Here is a 22,488-nt window from a genome sequence, read left to right as displayed (position 1 = left end):
CCTCCTCCTGCTGGTTTCCCCTTGACACTTCTTTCCAACACTGCTACATACTCATTTATTATGCTTATTTTCTGTGGCTCCCTTTAGAGGGTGGCCATAAGGGAGAGGGTTTTTTAAATTTGTTTTCTTTCTCATGCAAACGAAATCCCTAATCTTGGGCCTGGCCTGTAATAATAGTCCATCCATTAGTAATAATGGGGCCCTTGGAGTGGGTGTGGCGCGCTTACACACGGTCATTATCTCTGTTCATCCTCCCAGCAGCTCTATGGAGGAGGCACTGTTATTACTCCCTTTTATAGATCAGGGATCTGAGGCTCAGAGAGGTTAAGTAACTTGCCCAAGACGGGGATTCAGACCCAGGTTTCTCTGACTCCAAGGCCCATCCTTGTGTTTAATCACTTTTTTACTGCCTCCTTAAGAAAATACAAAAGGTACTTTTTTCTCTTTTCTTTCTCTCACTTTGAAGTGCTTATTAAGGGCGTGTAGGTGGCCCAGTTGGTTGGGTGACTGCCTTTGGCTCAGGTCATGATCTAGGGTCCTGGGATCGAGTCCTACATCTGGCTCCCCCTGCCCGGCGGGGAGTCTGCTTCTCCCTCTTCCTCTGTCTGCCACTCCCCTTGCTTGTGCTCTTGCTCTCAAATAAATAAATAAAATTTAAAAAATGAAGTTGGGGGCGCCTGGGTGGCTCAGTGGGTTAAAGCCTCTGCCTTCAGCTCAGGTCATGATCCCAGGGTCCTGGGTTCGAGCTCTGCATCTCAGCAGGGAGCCTGCTTCTCTTCCTGACTCTCTGCCTACTTGTGATCTCTGTCTGTCAAATAAAGAAATAAAATCTTTTTTTTATAAAAAGTTCTTAATAAGGTAATTTTTTTGAAATTTCTTGTAGCCTTTAAAAAAAAAATCACCAAGGAAAGCATGATAGGATATACATACTTGTCAGTGACTAAAGCTTTGTGTTGGGGGAGTGTCGTGATTAAGGACATTGAGATAACCAGTTCACAGGCTTCTCAGGCCACAGGAAACAGGCAGTGTACGGACAGTCTGCCTCTTCCCTGGCTTCCCTTCTCCTTGTAATGAAGTTTGTAGGTGACACCTTGCTGTTCTGCTACTCAGTATCCTGATTTTGGACAAGGAAGTCATTGTGAGCTTTTCTGCTCTATCCACAGAGCAGAGATGATATTTTATCTTCCTAAAGCAGGAAAGGGGCTGTTAGCTCTTATTCCCACTCTAAAACATAGACTTTTGTTTGATTTTTTTTTTTTTTTTAAGGTCAGGTACCTACTCTGATCAACCATGAAGATTATACAGATCTTTTAAAAAATAGCTATTTCTTAGAAACTTCATATGATTCTTATTTTTGGAACTAAAAGTTACTATGTTTAGAAGCGTATTCTGGCTCCCCCCTGTGTGGACTAAAACACATGCTCTTAGGTCTACATTGCTGAGTTCAGGACATAATTTAACAAAGTAATAATTTCACCTTGAATATTCTTGGTATTTTATTTCTGTTTACTTGTCAAATGTCCCTTTCTTCCGTACCCTTTTTTTTTTTTAAGATTTTATTTATTGATTTGACAGAGATCACAAGTAGGCAGAGAGGCGGCAGAGAGAGAGAGAAGAGGAAGCAGGCTCCCTGCTGAGCAGAGAGCCCGATGAGGGCTCCATCCCAGGACCCTGGTATCATGACCTGAGCCGAAGGCAGAGGCTTGACTGACTGAGCCACCCAGGCGCCCCTTCCCTGTCCGTTTTAACTGGGTGCTGTAGTATGCTTGCAGAGGAGCACATAGTATTTATGTCAAGTACAAATGATTATAAATAATAACTTTGTAACCATCATGGAGACCAAAAATAGAATAGTGACAGCACCCCAGAGACCCTGTGTGACCCTCACATCCCTACCCAGCTGTTAAGAAAGCATCATTCCCATCCGTTCCTGGCTTCTCTTTACAGTTTATCATGTATGTAAGCAGCACATTTTAGGCTTCTACCAAAATGCTCCATAGAGTTGACCAAGGAGTCGTATTCTGTGGTCTTATATATAAAATGTCTGGACTTACATTAAACTTCATCTGTACCCATGAAACATGTGAGAAATGAGAAAATGTGCCCATGTAGAAAACGTAGCCTCTCTCTTGCCTGAAATCAGAGGAGTCAGTTTTTTGTTTGTTTGTTTGTTTGTTTGTTTTAAAGATTTTATTTATTTATTTGACAGAGAGAAATCACAAGTAGGCAGAGAGGCAGGCAGAGAGAGAGAGAGGAGGAAGCAGGCTCCCTGCTGAGCAGAGAGCCCGATGCCGATGCGGGACTCCATCCCAGGACCCTGAGATCATGACCTGAGCCAAAGGCAGCGGCTTAACCACTGAGCCACCCAGGCGCCCAGAGGAGTCAGTTTTAATGAGGGAATATTTGTCCTTTACCTTTTCAAGTAGCAGAGGAGCCTCCTTTTTTCCAGGAGTATTTTTTACCTAAAGAGCAAAAGAGTATGTTGACTTGGAAATAATGTACCTGCTTCATAGGTTATCTCTGCAGTCCTCAGCAGGAGCCACAGCGGGTAGGGGATTCTGGGTCAAAATGAGGTTGTAGAACCTCAGTGGTGGGTATGGAGGTGTTCCCTGAGCGGTTCTGATCCCTTTTCCTGCTACCTTGAAAATTATTATAACAAAATATTGAGATGGAATCACAGAACGAGAAAACATCTGTTTATTTTCCTTTGGATTTTTTTTTTTTTTTTTTAAGATTTTACTTATTTAATAGAGACAGCGAGTGAGCCAGCATGAGCAGGGGAGGGGAGAGGCATGGGAGAGGGAGAAGCAGGCGCCCTGCTGACCAGAGAACCCAATACAGGGCTTGATCCCAGGACTCCAGGATCCTGACCTGAGCCAGAGGCAGGTACATAACTGACTGAGCCACCCACGTGCCCCAAAAACATCTGTTTCTGCTCTGGGAGAATCCGATAAGAAATTAAGAAATCTGTATTTTTTTCTGTCCATAACATTCATAATCTCTAAGATTTAAGCATTTAGCTGAGGACTTGGGTACTCTTCAATTTTTGTCTTCTTCACTTTCAGTTTTTCTTTAACATCAGCACCAATGACCAAGAAGGCCTCTACAGTCTTTATTTCCATAAATGCTCTGGGAACGAAATGCGGTCTGGCGACAAGTTTTCCTTCAGTCTTGATGTGAGTACTGTACGGAAGGTGTTCCATGTGGATTTTGTCAGCCCTGTAAAATGTGAGACACATAATTTCATTGTAAGAGTGGGTTTTAACAGCACTTAAACAGAGTAGGAGAACAATGTGGCCAGAATCCCATCTCTGCAGAGGATTCACAAAAAAATACAAAGCAACGTGGGATGTTTTTACACTTGAACCTGTGCGTTAGGAATGTGGTTGTTACCTGCTGGTGCTTCCTTAGCCAAGTGAAGCAGCTTTGGTGACAAATTGCAGACTATGGGATGATCTGTTCCTGAAAAGTAAACATTAATTTCGTGTCTGTTTCAGATTGAGATCACAGAGAAGAACCCTGACAGCTACCTCTCCGCAGGAGAGATCCCCCTCCCTAAATTATACATATCTATGGCCTTTTTCTTTTTCCTTTCTGGGACCATCTGGATTCACATCCTTCGAAAACGAAGGTGAGTTGTGACTTCCTCGAGCCCTCCGGCGTAGAGTGTGTTCAGAGGCGCATAATTCACCTTCTGCTGGCTTCTTAGCCTCAGAGGGGTTGGCCCTGGCAACCTTGTCCTCTTCCACGGGCGTCCTCCCTGTAACAGGGAGACTGTGCGAGCCTTGAGCCTTGCCGTGTCGGGAGCCTTTGCACGCCCTGGTGTTGGTTTACTTCCCCTTGCTTTGTTTAAAACGCAGATCCAAATATTTTAATAATAGACAGACAAAACAAAACGTATAAGCAAGTGTTTCCATGGTGACGGTGTTAGGGTCCAGGACTCAGTGAGCTCATTGATCCCATTCGGGGGCTGTTTGTTCAGGAGAAGAGGTTAGCGACAGTGGCCTGCTGCCTGCCGAGAGCAGGGCATTGCTGCTCGGTGCTGTGTCTGCTCAGAGCCTGACAGGGGAGAAGTATTGGCTTCCAGAGGGAGGGAACTCACTCCAAGCCCACCTGCCTGGCTCTTGGCCTTTCTTCTGAAACCTGAAGGCTTTACTTGCCTATACTCAGTTCTTAAAGGGAGCACCTGCGTGTGCGGTGGCGGGGCACGGGGTCCTGAGTGTTCAAATCTGTCTCCTTCCAACCAGGAAACATAATAAAATACTAATTTTCAGTTAGAGAATAGTGTGAAGTACTTGTTATAAGGCCCATAAACTAAGTTAAATGATGGTGTGGGACTATGGGATCATAATGTGGATTAATTTAAATTCATGAAATAGGCACCCAGATCGTTCTTTCTGTGGAGTGTTGGGCAGAAATTGAGACCTCTCTAGTCCCTGGTGGCCTGACTGTCGTGTGGAGGACGCGCCCAGCTGGAGTGGGGAGCTCTGGCTGGGACAGCGCTGGTTCTTACTTGGCATAATATTCGTTCCGCTCACCAGATGGGAAGAGCTACTTGTTTACTTGTGAAGAACCCTGTACGGTCATGGTTGGACTAGGCAATCAGGCAGCCTTTAATAAGAAAAAAAGAATCTTACCAATTCAGGCTATAAAAAGGTTTTTAAATAAAGTTTTGCTTCTGCCTTTATTAGAAAAGTAAGAAGTGGGAGCCCAAGGCCCAATTTCAAGTGTAAACATGGACACCTCCCACCTGCGTGACTCCCTTCACTCCCCGAGCCACAGAACTGGGACAGGGTCATTGCCCCACTTTCCTCTAAGGGTCTTGGAGCCTGAGGTGTGTTACGTGATTGTCCCTGAAATACTGTGTTCTGGAGGCCTTTGCAGATCAGGGTGCTATGCAGATCGGAGGTACATAAAAGACAGTTGACCAGGCAGGTGTTCAGCGGTATTTTCGTTCCGTGTATTTAGTGATATGACAGTCACTATCACTGGTTCACTTACGTAAAATTGTGGGAAGTTTTAACTCCGTGGTTAAATGATGCCGACCTACTTTGTGCAGCACGTGTTAGCTTCTTGCTGAAGGGCGGTAGACACAACCAGGGTGTGTAATGTAAGCCTTTCACCCCGTCCTGTGTGTTTCCAGAAGACTTACAGGCCGTGCTGTCGGGTTGGAAATTTGAGTCACGTAAAGGATGTGACTCCAAGGCTTCGTGCATTTCAGAGGCTCACAGTCCCTTACTGCTGGAAGGAGCTGCGAGATCTTTGCCTCGCCTTCTGGAGGTCTTGAGAGGGGAAAAGAGAGACACGGCTGGCGACACCTGCCACAGCTGTGAGCGGCGCCCACATCTACTTGCCGCCCATTAAGCAGCTCCTCTCGGCTCTCTGGGTGCTGCTCTGGGCCCCTGAGTGTGGGAAGGGGAAGACGGCCGATCGCTTTTCGGTGCCCGCTCCTTGCCCCATCAGGCCCCTGGTGCCGGTAGTTTCTGCTCATCATCCAGCTGCCCCATTTTCAGGAGAGGTTAGCGAGGCTTAGAAGGGTTAAGGTGGCCAGTGTAGAACCTGTATTCATGCCAAGCTGCTGTGGCTGTGGAGCGTGTGTTCCCCCACACATCACTGCCCTGTGGCTGATGTCTCAGCCAGGGCTGCCACCGAGGGCGCCGGGCTCGGCAGTGTGCGCTTCTGCACTCTGGGTACCCAGGGTTCTCAGTGCGGTTCGGGAGGGACAGACTCCTCTGGCCTTGACTTCCTGGTTGACCTTCAAGTAGGTAGGCCCCAGACAGGAAAGTACCAGGGAGGAAACCAGCCCGGAAAGGGAGTTGCGTCAGTTGGTGACACGCCCGCCTTATCATCGCGCAGGGCCCCTCTTCTTCATTTCCCCTTCATTTCCGACCCCTCGCTCGTGCTTCTCGCAGCTGCTCACACGCAGGTAATAGGTGGTGTTGGGCATGCGCGTATTCTTATAAATAGCTCGTGTTTATTGATAGTGCCTGTGTTTTTAACTTCTATAAACCATACTATCTACAGATACTGTTTTCATTTTTCATGCAGTAGTATCTTTCTTAAGACCTAATTACATTGCCGTGTGTCCGTCTAATTCATTAACTTGTAGCTACTCCATAGTGTGTATCCCCACATTCTACTTATCCCTCCCTTTAGTGAGGCTCGGCCTCCATACCCTCGCTCCCCCACACAGTGTGGCCATGATCTCCCACCCCTACCCTGGCCTTGTCCCATTATGGCTCTCTCGGGGGTACACTCCCAGAAGAAGGTGCCCTGGGTATGGGGTAAATTCTTACTTAATTTCATTGAATGCTGCCGGGTCACCTCTGCTAGTTTATACTTCTGCCCATGGGGCAGCAGGGCTCTTGTCTCCCTGTGTACCAACACTGACATCTTATTTTTGGCCAATCTGATGGGTATAAACTGGTACTTCATTTTATTTTTCATTTTCCTAAATACCAATGATGTGAAATATCTTTCTAGGGACTTGCTGACCCTTTGGGTTACCCTTCTTTTTTTAAGATTTTATTTATTTATTTTACAGACAGAGATCACAAGTAGAGAGGCAGTCAGAGAGAGAGAGAGAAGCAGGCTCCCTGCTGAGCAGAGAGCCTGATGAGGGGATTGATCCCAGGACCCCGAGATCGTGACCTGAGCCGAAGGCAGAGGCTTAACCCACTGAGCCACTCAGGTGCCCCATGGGCTCCCCTTCTTGTGACCGTTGTTAGGCTTTGCATATTTTTCTGTTGGGTTTTCTGTCATTTTCTTATTGCTTCACAGGAGTTTCTTGGATATTTTGGATATCAGTCCTTTGTCTGTCTTAGACATTGCCAGTTTCTTCTCCCAGTCTGTTAAACTTGTCTGGGGTATTCATTGTTGAATGAAAGTCTTTAATATTAATGGAGTTAGAGCTCTCTAATTATAATCTTTTGGGCCGTGGGTCTTGGAAGAAGCCTTTCCCTACTCCAAGGTCACAAAAGGTGTGTATTCTGTTTAGCACTGGAATCCTTCTGGAGTGCTCCGCTATGGAACTGTGGAGTGGGGAGCCAGCCGTGTGTGTATGTACGCACGCAGTTCTGAGCTGATTTCCCTGCGCCGGTTTCTAAATAGTCCTCCCCGTTCCTCCTTATTTGCTGCCCCGTATCGCTCCTGTGTCAGGCCTCCATGTGTCAAGCTCTCTGTTCTATGCCAAGCTTTCTGTTTTGTTGGCTCACTTGTCCGATGCTATGCCCGTTCCACATGTTTGCCTGCTGTGGCTTTGCAGAACGTCTTGATGTCTCAGTGTGTGAGTTTCCTCTGTGGCTCTAAGGCAAGTTTTATGTACTTGAAGAGTTTTACATTTGTCTCCCAAATGGTCTGGTGTCCTAGGACATTAGTCCCAGGGTGAGGAGGCAGCCCAAAGGTGGACGGGTGTCTGTGTAGGCATGGCGGTGCGAGCCGACACTTTCCCCTGCTGGCCTGGTGTGTCTGGCGGGCCTTGATCCTGCATGCCGCCTGGCTCCTCCTGTCCCACTCTGGGCCACTGCTGGCCCCCACAGCCAAGTTTGGGCACCTTCTGTTTCCCCAGGGGCTTCTTGCCAGTTTTGTAGATCCCGCCGCCTCATGCTTGACTCTGGGGCCTTTCCAGGGTGGTTTCTGGGCACAAAGCTGGCAAGCTGCACGGGTTCCCATCTTATCAGGAGCTGGAACTCGTCCTGTCTGGCTTCAGTGCCTAACACTACTCCAGTCACAACACAGACTGCACGAGAGGGGCCTCTGGGGCTTTGTCGGGGCTGTTTCTGTTGGCAGAAATGAGGTCTCCAAAGGGCTTCATGGGTGTGGTTTGCTTAGATAATATTTAGTGCCTCCTTATAAATGCATCTGATGCCCGGAGCTTTAGCCATCCTTTGGAGGGTGGGGGAATGAAATATTGGTTTTGGGTTTTTTTTTTAAGATTTTATTCATTTATTTGAGAGAGAGGGGAGGAGCATGGAGGGAGAGTAAGAGAGAACCAGACTCCATGCTGAGTAGAGAGGCTGATGCGGGGCTCAATCCCAGGACCCTGAGATCATGACCTGCGCCGAAGGCAGATGCTTAACTGACGGAGCCACCCAGGCGCACCTGGGATATTCCTTTAATTCTTTTCTCTCCATTTTCATAGGAATGACGTGTTTAAAATTCACTGGTTGATGGCGGCCCTTCCTTTCACGAAGTCTCTTTCCTTGGTGTTCCACGCGGTATGTGTTCACGTTTCGGGTCATTTACGAAATGAGGTACGGTGTCTCTACAGTCAGAAAAAACGAAGTGGAAGGAAGGGGAGCTAGGTCAGTGGGATATAAGATGAGGGTAGACCTTCTCTCATGAGGCATTTGGTGTGGGAGGGGCCGTCACAGGGATAAATCCTGACACCCTCAGTGACCTGAGCCCGGAGACTGCTTCCAACACACGCACATAGCCAGAGATTTCCTAGACCCTTCCTTGTTTTTGTTCCTTTTTGTTTGTTTTGTCTTTTCTCAAGATTAGAGTGCCACCTGCCACATTGTTTCTGTGGCTTGATTTTTCTCCTTCCCCATGTGCCCATTTGATATGAAGCTTGGTGTGAGCGTACTTACTTGAGGGAACAGTGATGCTCTACACCTGGAGGCGTGTGAGTTGTGCTTGCACTTGGAGTAGTTGGTTTGGCTGCGGAGTGAAGTGCACCTGCCCGCGGGAGGAAGGTCACAGCTGCCCAGTGGCACCCGCCAGCTGCACTTGGGAGGGTGACAGTCTCCAGACACGCGCTGTCCTGCCCTTCAGAGTGTTGGCATTAGAGGCGTAGTGATGTATGCGGTACAGTCTCTGGAAATGACAGTTACTTGGATAATTTCCCATTTGGATCTAAGTGAAAAGAATCTTTCTGGAACTTGGTTGGTAATGAATGACAAGACCCTTGAGTCACTTCAGTGTCTAGATAGCTGTTCGTGACAGGATGATAGGTCCACAAAGACATCAGTGCTGGCGTTTGTGAGTCGTGGCAGGAAGCATCGCGAGTGCACTACTGAGACTGGCCTCTTCAATTAAAATATGCTGGTGGCTTTAAGTAGCTCGAAGTGCACAGATATTTTTCAAAAAGACAAAACAACAGCACAGGGGAAACTGCATGACTCCACCTGGATTTTTTTTTTTCTTTTTTCTGGTGGGAGCCCCATGTGGGATTCGATCCCAGGATCCTGGGATCATGACCTGAGCTAAAGGCAGATGCTTCACTGGCTGAGCCCCCCAGGCATCCTGGTCCTTGGGGATTTTAAAGAAAATAACAGGCAGCTCTCTGCCCGTGTGAATCTCCTGGCCTGTGTGCTGGTGGTGTCGAAACTTGTGGCAGGTTTCTCGTGCTGCCTGACCTTGGTAGTGCCTTCACGTGCTGGATTGTGAATTGACAAGTGAGGTATTAGCGGCTGGGGTGAGGGGAGACCCCCCCATCACATGGTGAGGTGCTGTGGTGGCACGTGCTCTGCTTCCCTGTGCGTGAAGGCGTGTGGGAGATGGGCCTCTCTGAAATGCGATCGTTCCGTTGCAGATCGACTACCACTACATCTCGTCCCAGGGCTTTCCCATTGAGGGTTGGGCTGTCGTGTACTACATCACTCACCTGTAAGTACACAGAGCGATCCGAGAAGTGCTCATCCCACAAGGCGACGTGCAGAAGTTGGGGAGGCCACGGTGGGGAGGAACCCGCCTCACATGAATAGTTGCTGCCCGCCCGTGACAGCCTGTCCGGGTTCCTGCCACACCGGAGCTGTGTGGCACATGGGTGGCTGTCCAGACCTGAGAACTCAGGCCCGCTGGCTCGGGAGGGGGCTGCGTCCATGGGGCGGGTTAGCTGCTTGGAGGTCGGGGGCGTGGTGAACCCGTTTGTGTGCTGCTTCACTTAAGAGGCGTTTCCTAAATTTGGCCCCTTGTCTTCCCCCAAGAAGCCCGTGAAGTCATGAAGGAGCTAAGTAGTGGAACCTGCAGAGAGTCTGAAGAGGCCACTGTGTCTGAAACTTTTTCTTTTGCAGCTTGAAAGGGGCACTCCTGTTCATCACCATCGCGCTCATCGGCACGGGCTGGGCTTTCATTAAGCACATCCTTTCCGATAAAGACAAAAAGATCTTCATGATCGTCATCCCGCTCCAGGTAAGGGACCCTGATCCTGCGCGTCCTGGTTGTGTCCTGACACTTCACAGGACTCAGCTCTGGTTCTATCCAGAGGGAGGCGGCTCGCCCAGAAACCCCGGCTCATACTGCTGGGTTCCCTTTCTGTATTCTGGCCCACCTAGGCCTCGGTCAAGGCCCTGAGAGCTGTCTGCCGTCACTCGTGTGGTGAACGGCTTATGGACGCCCACATTGAGGAGAGATCTGCTGGAAAGTCAGGACCCCTAACGGCTTGCCTTCGTGCCTCTGGCTGCCCTCTAGCCGAGCTCAGCTGTATAGTGTTTTAATTAACAAGTTATTGTAAAACTGTGAATGACACCAGTGAGTTCTCACAAGGTGGGATATTAAGTAGACATCAGGGCAACTATTATTAAACCCTTCCTGGTTTGGGACCCTCGGCCAAGGCCAGCCTTGCCTGGTTGTGAGCTGCTCGGGAGAGGAACCTTGGGAGAGGCAGAGATTGGGCGTAAAGAACTCAGTAAACAGAGAGGGCCCAGCAGGGATGCCCGACTGCTCTGTTCAGCCAAAGAGCGTGTGTTTGATAAAGTTGTTCTCCTCGTCTGCTCTCGTTTGGGAGCCCAGTGTGGGTGTGGCAAGGGGAGGAAGGAGGATTGTGTGCCGCAATCCCCTGGCACACAAGTTAGCCTCCTCCAGTGATGGGCGGTCTGGCAGTGTTCGCAGCAAAGCCACCTTCCCGTTAATGACAGAGGGATTCGTGTTAACACCCAGTGAGTGGTACAGACCGGTGGCTGTAGGTTTCCCAGGAATGGCCCAAATGTGAGCGATCTAGAAGCCTTCTTGGTATAGACCGGCCTTGCCTCGATGTTTAAGGAGAAAAATGTGGCAGGCAAAAAATCAGTAGCGGGGACACGTGGTGCTGCCGGTGAGTGAGCAGCGATGCTGAGGAGCCGTCCCGAGTCCCTGCGGTCGGGCTCTTGCGGCCGCAGCGCCGGCCACGCTGAGTTCTGCAGCCTGCCAGCGCCTCCCAGCTCCGAAGGGAGGGCCTGCGTCGTCCTCCCACCGTGTTGCACTGCTCCCGGTCGCCCTGTCCCCCCAGAGCAGCTACTGTCCCTCCAGGCAGACCTTCCTTCCCCACCCAGACTGGGATGCGGGGCGGCACACCCCGAGGGGGCTGACTGCGAGGTTCCATGGCAGGCAGCTCCGAGGAAATGGGACATTGAAACCATCAAATACAAGGAAGTCGTGCATCGAAAAGCACAGGGACTAGTCTGGGAAGGCCTTGACTATCAGCCTGGAAACGGAAACTCCTTCGTGGTCGTGGGGAGCCAGTGCACGCTTCTGAGCGAGAAGTGATTGATGTACAGATGTGCGCCCAGACTTCCAAGAACGTTTCTGGCACTGCGAGAACACCGTCGGGCAGCTCGGGCTGGCTCCGAGGGGCAGGGCCTGAGGCATCTGGGTATCGTGGCTGACTGGGGGGGGCGGTGCCTGCCATTCAGCACCTGAGCGGCTCTGCTCAGGCCTCGGAGCCCAAAAAGCAAAGCAGAGTGTCCTGGTGATCTGTGCTGTGTCACAGATCACCCCAAATGCAGTGACAGAGAGCAACAATAACCACATATTGTCTCATTCTATGTGGGTCAGAAGTTGTGGAAGGGCTGCGCTGGGCAAGTCCAACGTGGGGGCCTCCTGCGGTCCGACAGTGGCTGGGGCTTCCTCGAAGTCTTCGCTTACCTCTGTCCCCGGGGCCGGGAAAAGCTGGGGCTCCTCAGCCAAATCTCTTTCCCGGCCTGGTCTCTCCACCGTGGCTGGCTCGGGGTAGCCAGACTTTTACAAGAGGGTTCAGGGCTCCAAAGGCATGTGTCCCCAGTGAGCCGGCCGTCCAGAGGTGGTGTCCTTTGTATGACCGACCTTGGAAATCACACGGCCTCACTGCCACCTAACTGTTGCTCAGGGCAGTCACAGGTCAGGAGGAGGACACAGAGACACTGCCTGAGGGGAGAGCACAGTACTCTGAAAAGCACGTGGCACTGGAGAGAATGCTGTGACCGTGGTTGGGGACCTGCAGGCCCAAGGGGCCACCTTCCCCCGGGACTGCTGTTGTGGGGATCTGCCCTTGCTTTAGGGCTTCAGCCCCTTCTCGTGTCCTGTAGGTTCTGGCGAACGTGGCCTACATCATCATAGAGTCCACTGAGGAGGGGACTACGGAGTATGGCTTGTGGAAGGATTCTCTGTTCCTGGTCGACCTGCTGTGCTGTGGGGCGATCCTCTTCCCAGTGGTGTGGTGAGTCCCCGCAGGGAGGGGGGCCACGGTGCGCCTCGGGGCTTGTGTGCCGAACAAGACCAGGCTGCTGACTCAGCCTTTCCCAGTCTGCTCCGAGTCACCCAGGGCATCTGCCGGACACATGCAGCTTCCTGGCTCCCCAGCGGACGTGGGTCCGTCTCCAGCAGGAGCCTGGGGTTGGCGTCTGCATTCAGCTCCGCAGTGTGTTCCAACGGAGCGGATCTGGCGCCTTGGCTTTGAACACAAATGAGACAATAGAGAAGGGTCTGGAAAGGAGAGCTCAACAGCAGCATAACCTAGCAGCATGATTTAGAGGGAAGGGAATTGAAATCCCATAAACAGCCTTTTCTTGCCGGGTTAGACGCAGAGTGCAGGAGTGCATTGAACCTGAACTAGCGAGAGGCCCAGCGCATCACCACATAGCTATCCCCAGAATGGCAGGCCGGAGGTGCACACGCTGTGCTCCAGTTCTGTAAAGAGGCATTAGCACCCCGTCCGTGGTTGATGAGAGAAAACGTCCTTGTTAAATCTGATGCCAGGTGAAGGGAATTACTGGTTCTGTAGGAAGCAGTAGAGGGAGAAGGTTCTAGCAGCAGTGCTACAGTGACCTAGTTCGTGGCTGCTTGAGAGCAGTTACTTCTTTTCGAATAAAGTTTTTATTTTTATTTTTATTTTTTTAGGTTTTATTTATTTGACAGAATGAGAGCACAGGCAGGGGGAGCAGCAGGCAGAGGGAGAGAGGGGGAAGCAGGCTTCGGGCTGAGCAAGGAGCCGGATATGGGGTTCGAACCCAGGGCCGTGGGATCATGACCTGAGCCGAAGGCAGACGCATAACTAACTGAACCACCCAGGTGCCCCCAGAGTAAAGTTTTTTTTTTTTTTTTTTAAAGATTTTATTTATTTATTTGACAGAGAGAGACCACAAGTAGGCAGAGAGGCAGGCAGAGAGAGAGAGGAGGAAGCAGACTCCCCGCTGAGCAGAGAGCCCGATGCGGGACTCCATCCCAGGACCCTGAGATCATGACCCGAGCCAAAGGCAGCGGCGTAACCCACTGAGCCACCCAGGCGCCCCAGAGTAAAGTCTTTAAAAATATATTTACCTGCTTTCTATTAGAAATGATGTGGTCCATGCTGCAGTGGCCTCATGAAGTAAATTCTTATTTTCCCGGATCCTGGGATTTATCTTCTTCCAGTTATTCTGATTATTTAGAACGTGGTGCCAGTGGAGTGTCATCCTTATTCCAGCCGATCAGACTAACTCTGGACCCTTATTCTGTCACACATCACACGGGCGCACGTAGCTGTGCAGCAGCTGGTTTCCGGCAGAGACCACAAAGCATGAGCGAGGCTTCCTGAGCGCTCCCGACGCCCCGCGTCCTACAGCTCAGGCACCTGGAACAGGATGACCAGCGCTGTCTTCAGAGAGAGCGCCTGACTGTTCTCGAACAGAGTCTGATCCCTTCTCTCCCATCTAATACTCCTGTCAGAGAGAAGGACTTGGGGATTCGGGGAAGATTCGGGTGAGCCTCAGGGCTGCAAGTGGCCATTTCCTGCCCCTTGTTCATTTCAGCACCAACGAGCAAGTGCTGTGCGGCAAAGTTCTTGAAAGTGAAGGTTCTGGAAGTTGCTGTAAGATGTAAGACTAGGTCCTAGAGGGGACTGAAGGAATAGTATCGAAGGTTCTTTTGAAGCCCTCAGACTCTGCTGGCTTGGGTTTGGGGCGAGCTTTGGTGCGAGCTTTGTGCCAGCTGACTCTCCTACCCTGCGCCATCCACTTCTCCTGGGTGGGAAGATGACCCAGCGGCGGCAGTGGCGGGGGGGCGGGGCGGCTGTCCTTAGGAGAAAAGGCTTGTAGTCATGGTCAGGTACAGAGTGAGTGGCCTGTGAGGACTTCAGCCCCCATGTAAGACCCACCCTCGCCCTGGGCTGGATCGGTCCCGGCTGTTGCCGTCATTTTGGGACAGTCTCTCCCTCGCAGCCTCTGTGCTCTCCCTAGAACTCCGGCCCGTCGCAGTCGTAGGCGAATGTGTGAATGCGGCGCTGCTGCTCTAATGAGCGACCCAGCACATCGCAGCAGGAAGACAGACTCCCTGGGGGCCGACACTTTGTCCAGCAGAGTTCTGCATCTCCAATCAGTGAAGTAGGGAGTTTGCCGGAAACCAAGTGCTCCCGAGCTCCTAGACCTAGACTTTAGAAATCAGCCTCTAGCCTTGGTGGGGGTGGGGGGGGCACGTTCTCCAGATAGCAGGTGCTGTCCACAGCAATGTTGAGGGATGGTGTAGTTGTGGGAATGAAAGATTTTAGGTGGAGGGGGAGATTCAAGATGCTTGAAATTACTGTGTTTTGCTTTGTCGTCCCCTCACACCCAGGCCCCTGCCAGACCTTTTTTGGCCATTAGAGGGCATCCTTAACTCGCAGGCTTGAGCCCCAGACAAGGCAAGGTGTCCCTTAGCAGAGATGATGTTTAGGGAGAGTGCTCAAGCCATCTGGGCCAGCCCTTTCTGTTGAAAACTGGGGAATTCAAGGCCTTGAGTTACTAGTGCTGGAAACAGAAGAATGCAGATCTGCCAGCTAACCTTTGTTCTCCAAACATTTATTTTTAGGTCAATCAGGCATTTACAAGAAGCATCAGCGACAGATGGAAAAGGCAAGTTCCCTTGTGCTCTTTGGTGCTGCTAGTCCTTCCCCAAAGCCGCGTGCCTGGGTACTGCCGGGAGGTGGAGGCGAAGGGCTGCTGTCTCCTGGGAGGCAGGCTGAGGAGCCCCAGGGACTTGGTGAGAGCAGCCAGGGTCGTTTGCTCGACAGGAGGGAGTAAACTCTGCAAGGTCCGCTGTGGAGGGAGGCTGGGGGGTGATTGCTGCTTGATCAGATGATTCATTCCGTTTCCACTAGTGAGCGTGATTTTCACCTTCTCCAGACTGAGTCAGGAGGAGAAAGTCTTGTCTGGGAAGGACCAGATAGCACTTCACTGTGAGAACAGGAGGCATAATGGATTGGGGATGGCTATGTGTAAAGCATCCCTTCCTGCTGATTTAACACGCTTTCAAAATAGATGTGTCGGGATTCATTTAAGATGAGACCAACGCCAGAGAGAACCTTCTAAACGCTCTGGTCTTTACATGCCGGTGCCTTGATAACCCTTCTGTATCTCTTTGGTTTTCTAACCATCCCTCCTAAGAAAAGCCACGGAGAAGATGTTTTGTGCATTTCTGAGCTGATTTGAATAGTGCACGATGGCATAAAAGGGGGCTTTGGACCACTAGGGACTGAGAAGCAGTGCTTTCTCAGTGCTCGGAGCCACCGGTGCGTCCGGGTGCTGACAGCAATGTGCTTCAAGGCTCATAATTCATTTGTTGTTGATGAAGTTTTGTTGCTGACCCTTTCTTTAATCATTATAAAAGTAATAGGATTCATTTTAGAAAAATTGGAAATCAGGTAATAGGTACCTGTCTTATTTCACACTTGCTATGTAATTAATACCGCATGATTTTCTGTAAGTTGAACTACACTCGAGTTCAAGGCTTCACGCCAGTGTCTGGCAGGATCCCGGGGTAGAGCACCGCACTTGGGGGTGTCTGCTACTCTTGTGGTTTCGGTCCACAGTCCTTGCTTTGGAGACTCCTGCCATCCGGCCCTCGTAGCGCTCTGGCTCTGGGTGGCCTGGCACCGGGGGTTTCTGCCTCCCCGGGCTCACCCCTCCCGAGTGGCTGCAGGCCCCACTCAGAATGTACCAGCCCGTTTTCTTTCCTGTCCTGGGAAATAGCTCTTTGTTGTTTTTCCCTCTTTTTCTTCAAAAGCACTGGGTTCTCTTCTTCTGGGACAGATTCTTGTCAGTGAGTTTCAACTTGAACTTCATGTAAAGGATTTGCTTTTAGCCTGGTTCAGAATTCAAAGAGCTCTCCTGCCTTCTTGGAATAGGGTAAGGGGAAATCACAAAAGATAAAACACAAATTAGAATCCTAATAAAGCACCGCAGCACAAACCGAAAAATCCAAAATAAAAAATAAAAACTCACCTTCTGAGAATAACTGTCTGGGAGATATTCTTGTTTTCTTTCTTCTTTTTCTGTGCTTGTCACATAAAAAGGAGCCTTTATTATTATATTTGTCAATGAATAGGTCGTTCCCTTAGTTTTAACGTATAAGGGGCAGCCAGCTGGCTTGGTTCGCGGGCTCAGTCATTGGAGCATGTGGCTTTTGATCTCAGGGTTGTGGGTTCGAGCCCCATGTTGGATATAGACATTACTCAAAATTTAAAGTTTAAAAAATGTTTTAATATCTTGAGGTGAGACATTTTACTTTCTCATCTTTATACACTTCGGTGTTTGTGGATTCATTTCTCTTACTGCTGGGCTGAAAATGCTTAAAAATTCCAAGAGCATGTCCTCCAGTTGGTGAGTTTTATGGTTAGTTTTCTTCTGGCCCCGCCCTTCCCCTTTGTGGATCCTCTGACCTTCCTCACCAGCTCCATTTCCCTCTTCTCCATCATCCTGATCCCTGTGACGGCCTCTCTGCTTTCTGCAGCCAGCTTTGCAGGGCTTGGGGACGACCATGGTAATGAATCGTCTCTGTGACCATTCATTCCTCAAGTGGCTGATGGCTAGTGGTCGATGCTTAGCCGGCTGAACCAAGATGGGATCGGAATTATCCCCAGGCATCTGTAGTGAAAAGAAACGAGGACCTGAATGCTTTTGTCGTCGTCTGGGGCACACGAGGCAGTTTCTCGCTTTTTCCACCAGGTGACAGCACGCAACCTCTTCAGCGAGAGCAGTGTCAAAACAGGAAGTCACAAGAGCAGATCAGGGCTCTTGTTCACCGTTTGCTGATTGACATTCTGTTAAGAAAGCCCCCATTTCGCATCAGCAAATATCACAAACCCTTTGAAAGGGGGTCGGGACGCCTGGGTGTCTCAGTTGTTGTGTGTCTGCCTTCGGCTCAGGTCATGATCCCAAGCTCCTGGGATCAAGCCCCGCATCGGGCTCCCTGCTCAATGGGAAGCCTGCTTCTCCCTCCCCTACTCCCCCTGCTTGTGTTCCCTCTTGCGCACTGGGTCTCAGTCTGTCAAATAAATAAATTAAATTAAGTTGAAAAAGGAGGACACAGTAGTTAGGGTGCGGGTGTCTTGATCAATATGTTTTCACGGAATTGATTTAGGCCGTGGCTGCTTATTAGCTGATCTGCAAATGTGTATTTCATTCAGGACTTTGAAAAATGGTTATGCCAGTAACTCTTTCAGAGGTGGTGCAGTCACGTCCCGCCTGCAGAGAACTCTCAGGAATAGCATCCCCTACCCCTCAGCGCAAGCCGCCCTGGGGTGTGATGGCAGAGCGGATGGGGACAGAAGTGAGGCAGGAGCTGGAGCCAGCACACTGCTAAGCGCCCCGCTGCAGGCTCCCCGGTGTGCTTGACCTCGCACCCCCAGCCCGTGCTCCTCAGTGTACCCTTCTGTGATCTAGCCCGCCCCAGAGGCAGCTAGCAAAGTGAAGGCCATGGGCAGTGATGCCTGCCACTAGATTCGCAAGCATTTTGCTGGTTGACAGCTGATGGTTCCTGATCTTAGGATCTTTGTGCCTTTGACTCAATGCATGACCTTGACGGTGACTTGGACTTGAGACTCTCCCTGTAAGTGCAGTCCAGGCTCACTGATTGCCGTGGAGGAAGTGCTGTTTGCAGTGGCTGTCCCTGCATTTGGGGTGACAGGGTGGCTTTCAGAGCGCTTGTTTGGATGTTTACCTCTTCGTCTCTGGAGTCCTTTTGACTGAACCTGAGGGAAGCCGCCCAGTGTCCTTCAGCTGCGTCTTTGTCTCCTCTGTCACACGCTGTTGCTTCTCTGAGCTCCTCTGTCGTTGAAAGTCACTGTCTCGCTGCGTTCTCTGAACGGAAGCTTCCCGAGTACTGCACAGACACCCGAGCTCGGGTTGCACCGGGTTTTGCCCGCCGACATTGACTGTCATTGCCCTTGAGGGTGGACCTGTTTCCTCCTTAACTCCACCGTCATTACCTCCAAGGACTGGCCGGGGGATAGACGTCCTACATTGGGTTAACAGTTCCTGGCGCTGCTTGTCTTTTTTTCCCTGTCGTGTTTCTGAGGAAGACTCAGAGGAAGTGTTCTGAGGACTCTGGCTTTTATGTGAGCTTCAGAGGCATTTAAACAAACGGTGACAGGCTCTAGTGGCACGGTTTGTGGACGCCTGGCCTCACTGGGAGCAGCTACCACGTTCTGCAGGTAGCTGCGGCCGTGGGAAGTACTCGTCAGGGTAGCAGTTCCCACGAGGGTCCTCGGGGTCATGCTGTTTTCATCGCCGGCCACGGTCATCGTTTTTTGCTGTTGACGTTGGCTCTGATGGTACAGGAGCAGTAGTAGGTCAGGCAGCAGCGGCGTGAGCATGATTCAAGGCAGTAGCACCGAACCGTATCAGTGGCCCTTACTCCCTGCTTGCCAGGGGTGAAAGAGGCTCCTTTCACTTAAGAGTGACGTCGATGAAATAGTAAAAACTACTGTTATTAAATCTCAACCCTTAAACATATGTCTTTTAACATTCCAAGTGTCATGAAATGGGAAGTATACGTGAAGCACTTCTGTCAGGCACCGGAGTATGATAGTTGTTTTATGGGAACGCACATGTACAGTTGTTGGAGTTGCAGGCTGAACCAGCTGCTTTTCTCTTGGGAAATCATTTTTGTTTGAAAGAATAAAACTTTGGTATGGCTACTCAGACATGAGCTTTTGTCAGACGTCTTAAAAATGAATGAAGTAAAAAATTCAGGGAAATGAGAAGTATTTGTTGCTGGCGATCTCATTTTCACTTGAAAGCACAAATATTAATTTTGGAAGACTTATATCCACCACTGAAGGCTTGATAGCTTCCCTGTTCTTAAAAGACATATGTGAGAAGGGGTAATATTAACAAATGTGACTTTAAAAAGTATTTTATGATAAAAAGTGTCGATATTTCAGAGACCTGTGTGACTTGGTCGAACCTGGCCAGTGCATGTGACACAGTCGTGCATGAATAAAAGATCCATTCAAAGTGCAAGATGGACTAGTGGATTTTTTCTTTAAGATTTTTCTTTTTAAAAAAAGGTGTATTTATTTATTTGAGAGGGAGCGCAGGTACACATGAGAGGGGCCAGGGCAGAGGGGGAGGAACAAGCAAACTCCCCACTGTGCAGGGAGCCCTACTAGGGCCTCCATCTCATGACCCCAAGTTCATTACCTGAGCCGAAATAGAGTCGGATGCTCAACTGACTAAGCCACCCAGGCGCCTCAAGATTTTATTTGTAAGTAATCTCTACACCCAGCGCGGGGCTCGAACTCACAACAAATGACAGGTCATGGGCGCTCCTCAGATTCCGCACCTCACAAATCTTTAAGAAGCTACCACTTGGGGGTGAGCAGGGAGCCTGCTTCCTCCTCTCTCTCTCCCTGCCTCTCTGCCTGTTTGTGATCTCTCTCTGTCAAATAAATAAATAAAATCTTTAAAAAATAAAAAATAAAAAAAAAGAAGCTACCACTTGTCGGGGCACCTGGGTGGCTCCGTTGTTAAGCATGTGCCTTCAGCTCGGGTCATGATCCCAGGATCAGGACTGAGCCCTGCATTGGGCTCTCTCCTCAGGGGGAAGAAGCCTGCTTATCCCTCTCCCACTCCCCCTGCTTGTGTTCCCTCTCTCGCTGTGCCTCTCTCTGTCAAATAAATAAAATCTTAAAAAAAAAAAAAAAAAAAAGCTACCATTTGTCAAGTTTTAATGTCAAAGAAGACTGTTCACAGTTCTCTGAAAAGGCTCCTGTCTGTATAAGGCCATATTTTCTTCACATAGTGCAATCAAAACACTCTTTCATGGCACATTGACTACAGAAGCAGATATGAGAATCCAGCTGTATTCTCTTAAGCCAGACATCAAAGAGATTTACAAAAACAAAACAATTCCAATCATCTCAAGTTTTTTTGAATGAGTTTTTTTTTTTTTAAGATTTTATTTATTTATTTGACAGAGAGAGGTCACAGTAGGCAGAGAGGCAGGCGGGATTGGGGGAGCAGGCTCCCTGCTGAGCAGAGAGCCGGATGCAGGACTCGATCCCAGGACCCTGAGATCATGACCCAAGCTGAAGGCAGAGGCCCAACCCACTGAGCCACCCAGGCACCCTTGAATGATTTCTTTTCTTTTTTTTAAAGATTTTATTTATTTATTTGACAGAGAGAGATCACAAGTAGGCAGAGAGGCAGGCAGAGAGAGAGAGAGGCGGAAGCAGGCTCCCTGCCAAGCAGAGAGCCCGATGTGGGACTCGATCCCAGGACCCTGAGATCATGACCTGAGCCGAAGGCAGCGGCTTAACCCACTGAGCCACCCAGGTGCCCCGAATGAGTTATTTTCAATTAAAAAAATGTTTATACTAGTAATGGATTTGTTACTTTTAAATTGATTATTAAATACTTTTGAAATTTGTCTAATTTTCTAATATGATTAATACTGGTAGATTTTACCCACATAAACAAAGTTCTTTGAGGTCCTCAGTAATTTTTAAAAAGTGGAAAGGAATCCTGAGACCAAAAGTTTGAGAACCGTTTGATAGGGATGAGGCTTCTTGAATCTCTCATGGTCATGACTGCCACGACCGAAAAGCCTGCCTGTTTTGGTTTTTTTCCCCCGTAGAGAGTTTATTTCAGACTTAACGTAGCCGGATTCTTGTGACTAAATATTTAGAGTTCATTAGTTCTGGGCATCTCGTGCCAAAAATGTATGTTTTATTTGGGGGCATTCATGTAAACAGACCTAATGAAAAACCCATTGATGAAAAAAGAAGAAAATTACCCTGGCCTGTTTTTATAAATAGTTTTCTTAAAAGATTTTAGTTATTTATTAGGGAGAGCGCATGCACAAGTAGGAGAAGGGGGCGGGTGGCAGAGGGAAAGGGAGAAGTAGCCTCTCCTCTGAGCAGGGACCCTGACGTGGGGCTCGATCCCAGGACCCCTGAAGGCAGATGTTCAACGGGCGGAGGGCGCCCCCGCCCGCCCCCCCCTCCTGTAAATGATGTTTTCCTGGAATGCATCTTGCCCATTGTGTGTGCGCTGTCTGTGGGAGTTTTTGCGCTTCAGTGGCAAAGTTGAGTCCTTGGGGCGGAGATCATCAGGCCCACAAGGGTGCTCTCTGAGCTTCTAGAGAAAAAGTTCGCCAAATCCTGGCTGTTGTTAGACATTAAAGAGATTCGTATCTGTAACAGAGTGATACTGACCACTGACTGCTCACCCCTTACTGAGCGCTTTGAAAACTGTAAGGCTTGCATAGATCTAACAACGTACCGCTTGTAAGCGTTTATGGAACTCCATTTTTGTGTCCAGGACTGTGTTGTCATTTGATTAGGGGCAATAGCTTTTGCACCATTATCTGCTCTGATATTGTACCTAATTATTCTAATAGGACCCTGTGCCTTTCTTTCACTAACAAGATGGCCGTTAACATGACTTGCCGTCCGTTGACCAGGAGCGCTCCGGGTTTTACATTTGCACCGGGTTTTACATTTGCACCGGGGCTGACGTTTATAAGCACTGTCTTCCCTGACTCCTTTGACTCAGTTCCTGGCTGTAATCTCAGGTTTCTCCAATCTTTGTTTACATTTTCCCAGGAGAAACTAAGGTGCCCAGGGCCAGGCAGCGAGGATTATTATTACTAGGCCAGACCAGGAAGCCCTAGGTCAAAAGCCCTAGGGTGCAGAAGGAGGTGCAGAGAAGGAGGAGCCTCCCAGCCACACGTTTTGCTGTGATTTCCCTTCCCCAGCACGAGGGGAGGGCCCTAGGACTGGGTGCCACCTGGGCGGGGATGAGTTCCTCCAGAGTTGTTCTGTGCTGTTTTCTGCCCTGCCCTTGAAGATAGCGTTGGGATTGCCCACTCTGGAGCAGGGTTTCAGGATAACAGGATAGAAGAGGCAGAAAAAATGAGATGCCCTTTATCTGGTCACTCAAACAATTTTCATCCTTCCTTTTGGCTCTGGGTGTGGAGCTGGAGCATATGTTTATGATCCTCTCCCAAGCCTGAAGTCTGAAGCTGTTACCATGAGAGCATCATAAACATCCCTCTGCTCCAGAAAGGTGGCGTGCT

At 49.6% G+C, this 22,488-nt stretch overlaps 1 protein-coding gene across 1 annotated transcript in view; it reads left to right on the top strand.

Annotated features, from left to right (window-relative positions):
- Nucleotides 1-22,488, top strand: part of GPR107 (G protein-coupled receptor 107) — a 73,795-nt gene that overhangs the window by 31,993 nt on the left and 19,314 nt on the right. The window contains exons 8-14 of the mRNA XM_059141387.1: nucleotides 3,066-3,176; nucleotides 3,498-3,631; nucleotides 8,141-8,216; nucleotides 9,536-9,609; nucleotides 10,017-10,134; nucleotides 12,264-12,394; nucleotides 14,998-15,041. Coding sequence (XP_058997370.1) covers nucleotides 3,066-3,176; nucleotides 3,498-3,631; nucleotides 8,141-8,216; nucleotides 9,536-9,609; nucleotides 10,017-10,134; nucleotides 12,264-12,394; nucleotides 14,998-15,041 — 688 coding nt within the window. The remainder of the gene's footprint in view (nucleotides 1-3,065; nucleotides 3,177-3,497; nucleotides 3,632-8,140; nucleotides 8,217-9,535; nucleotides 9,610-10,016; nucleotides 10,135-12,263; nucleotides 12,395-14,997; nucleotides 15,042-22,488) is intronic.

This window comes from Mustela lutreola, chromosome 12, assembly GCF_030435805.1.
Source record: "Mustela lutreola isolate mMusLut2 chromosome 12, mMusLut2.pri, whole genome shotgun sequence".
Lineage (NCBI taxonomy): Eukaryota > Metazoa > Chordata > Mammalia > Carnivora > Mustelidae > Mustela > Mustela lutreola.
The sequence above is the reverse complement of the archived record's forward strand: the minus strand, read 5'-3'. Positions and strand labels throughout refer to the sequence as shown.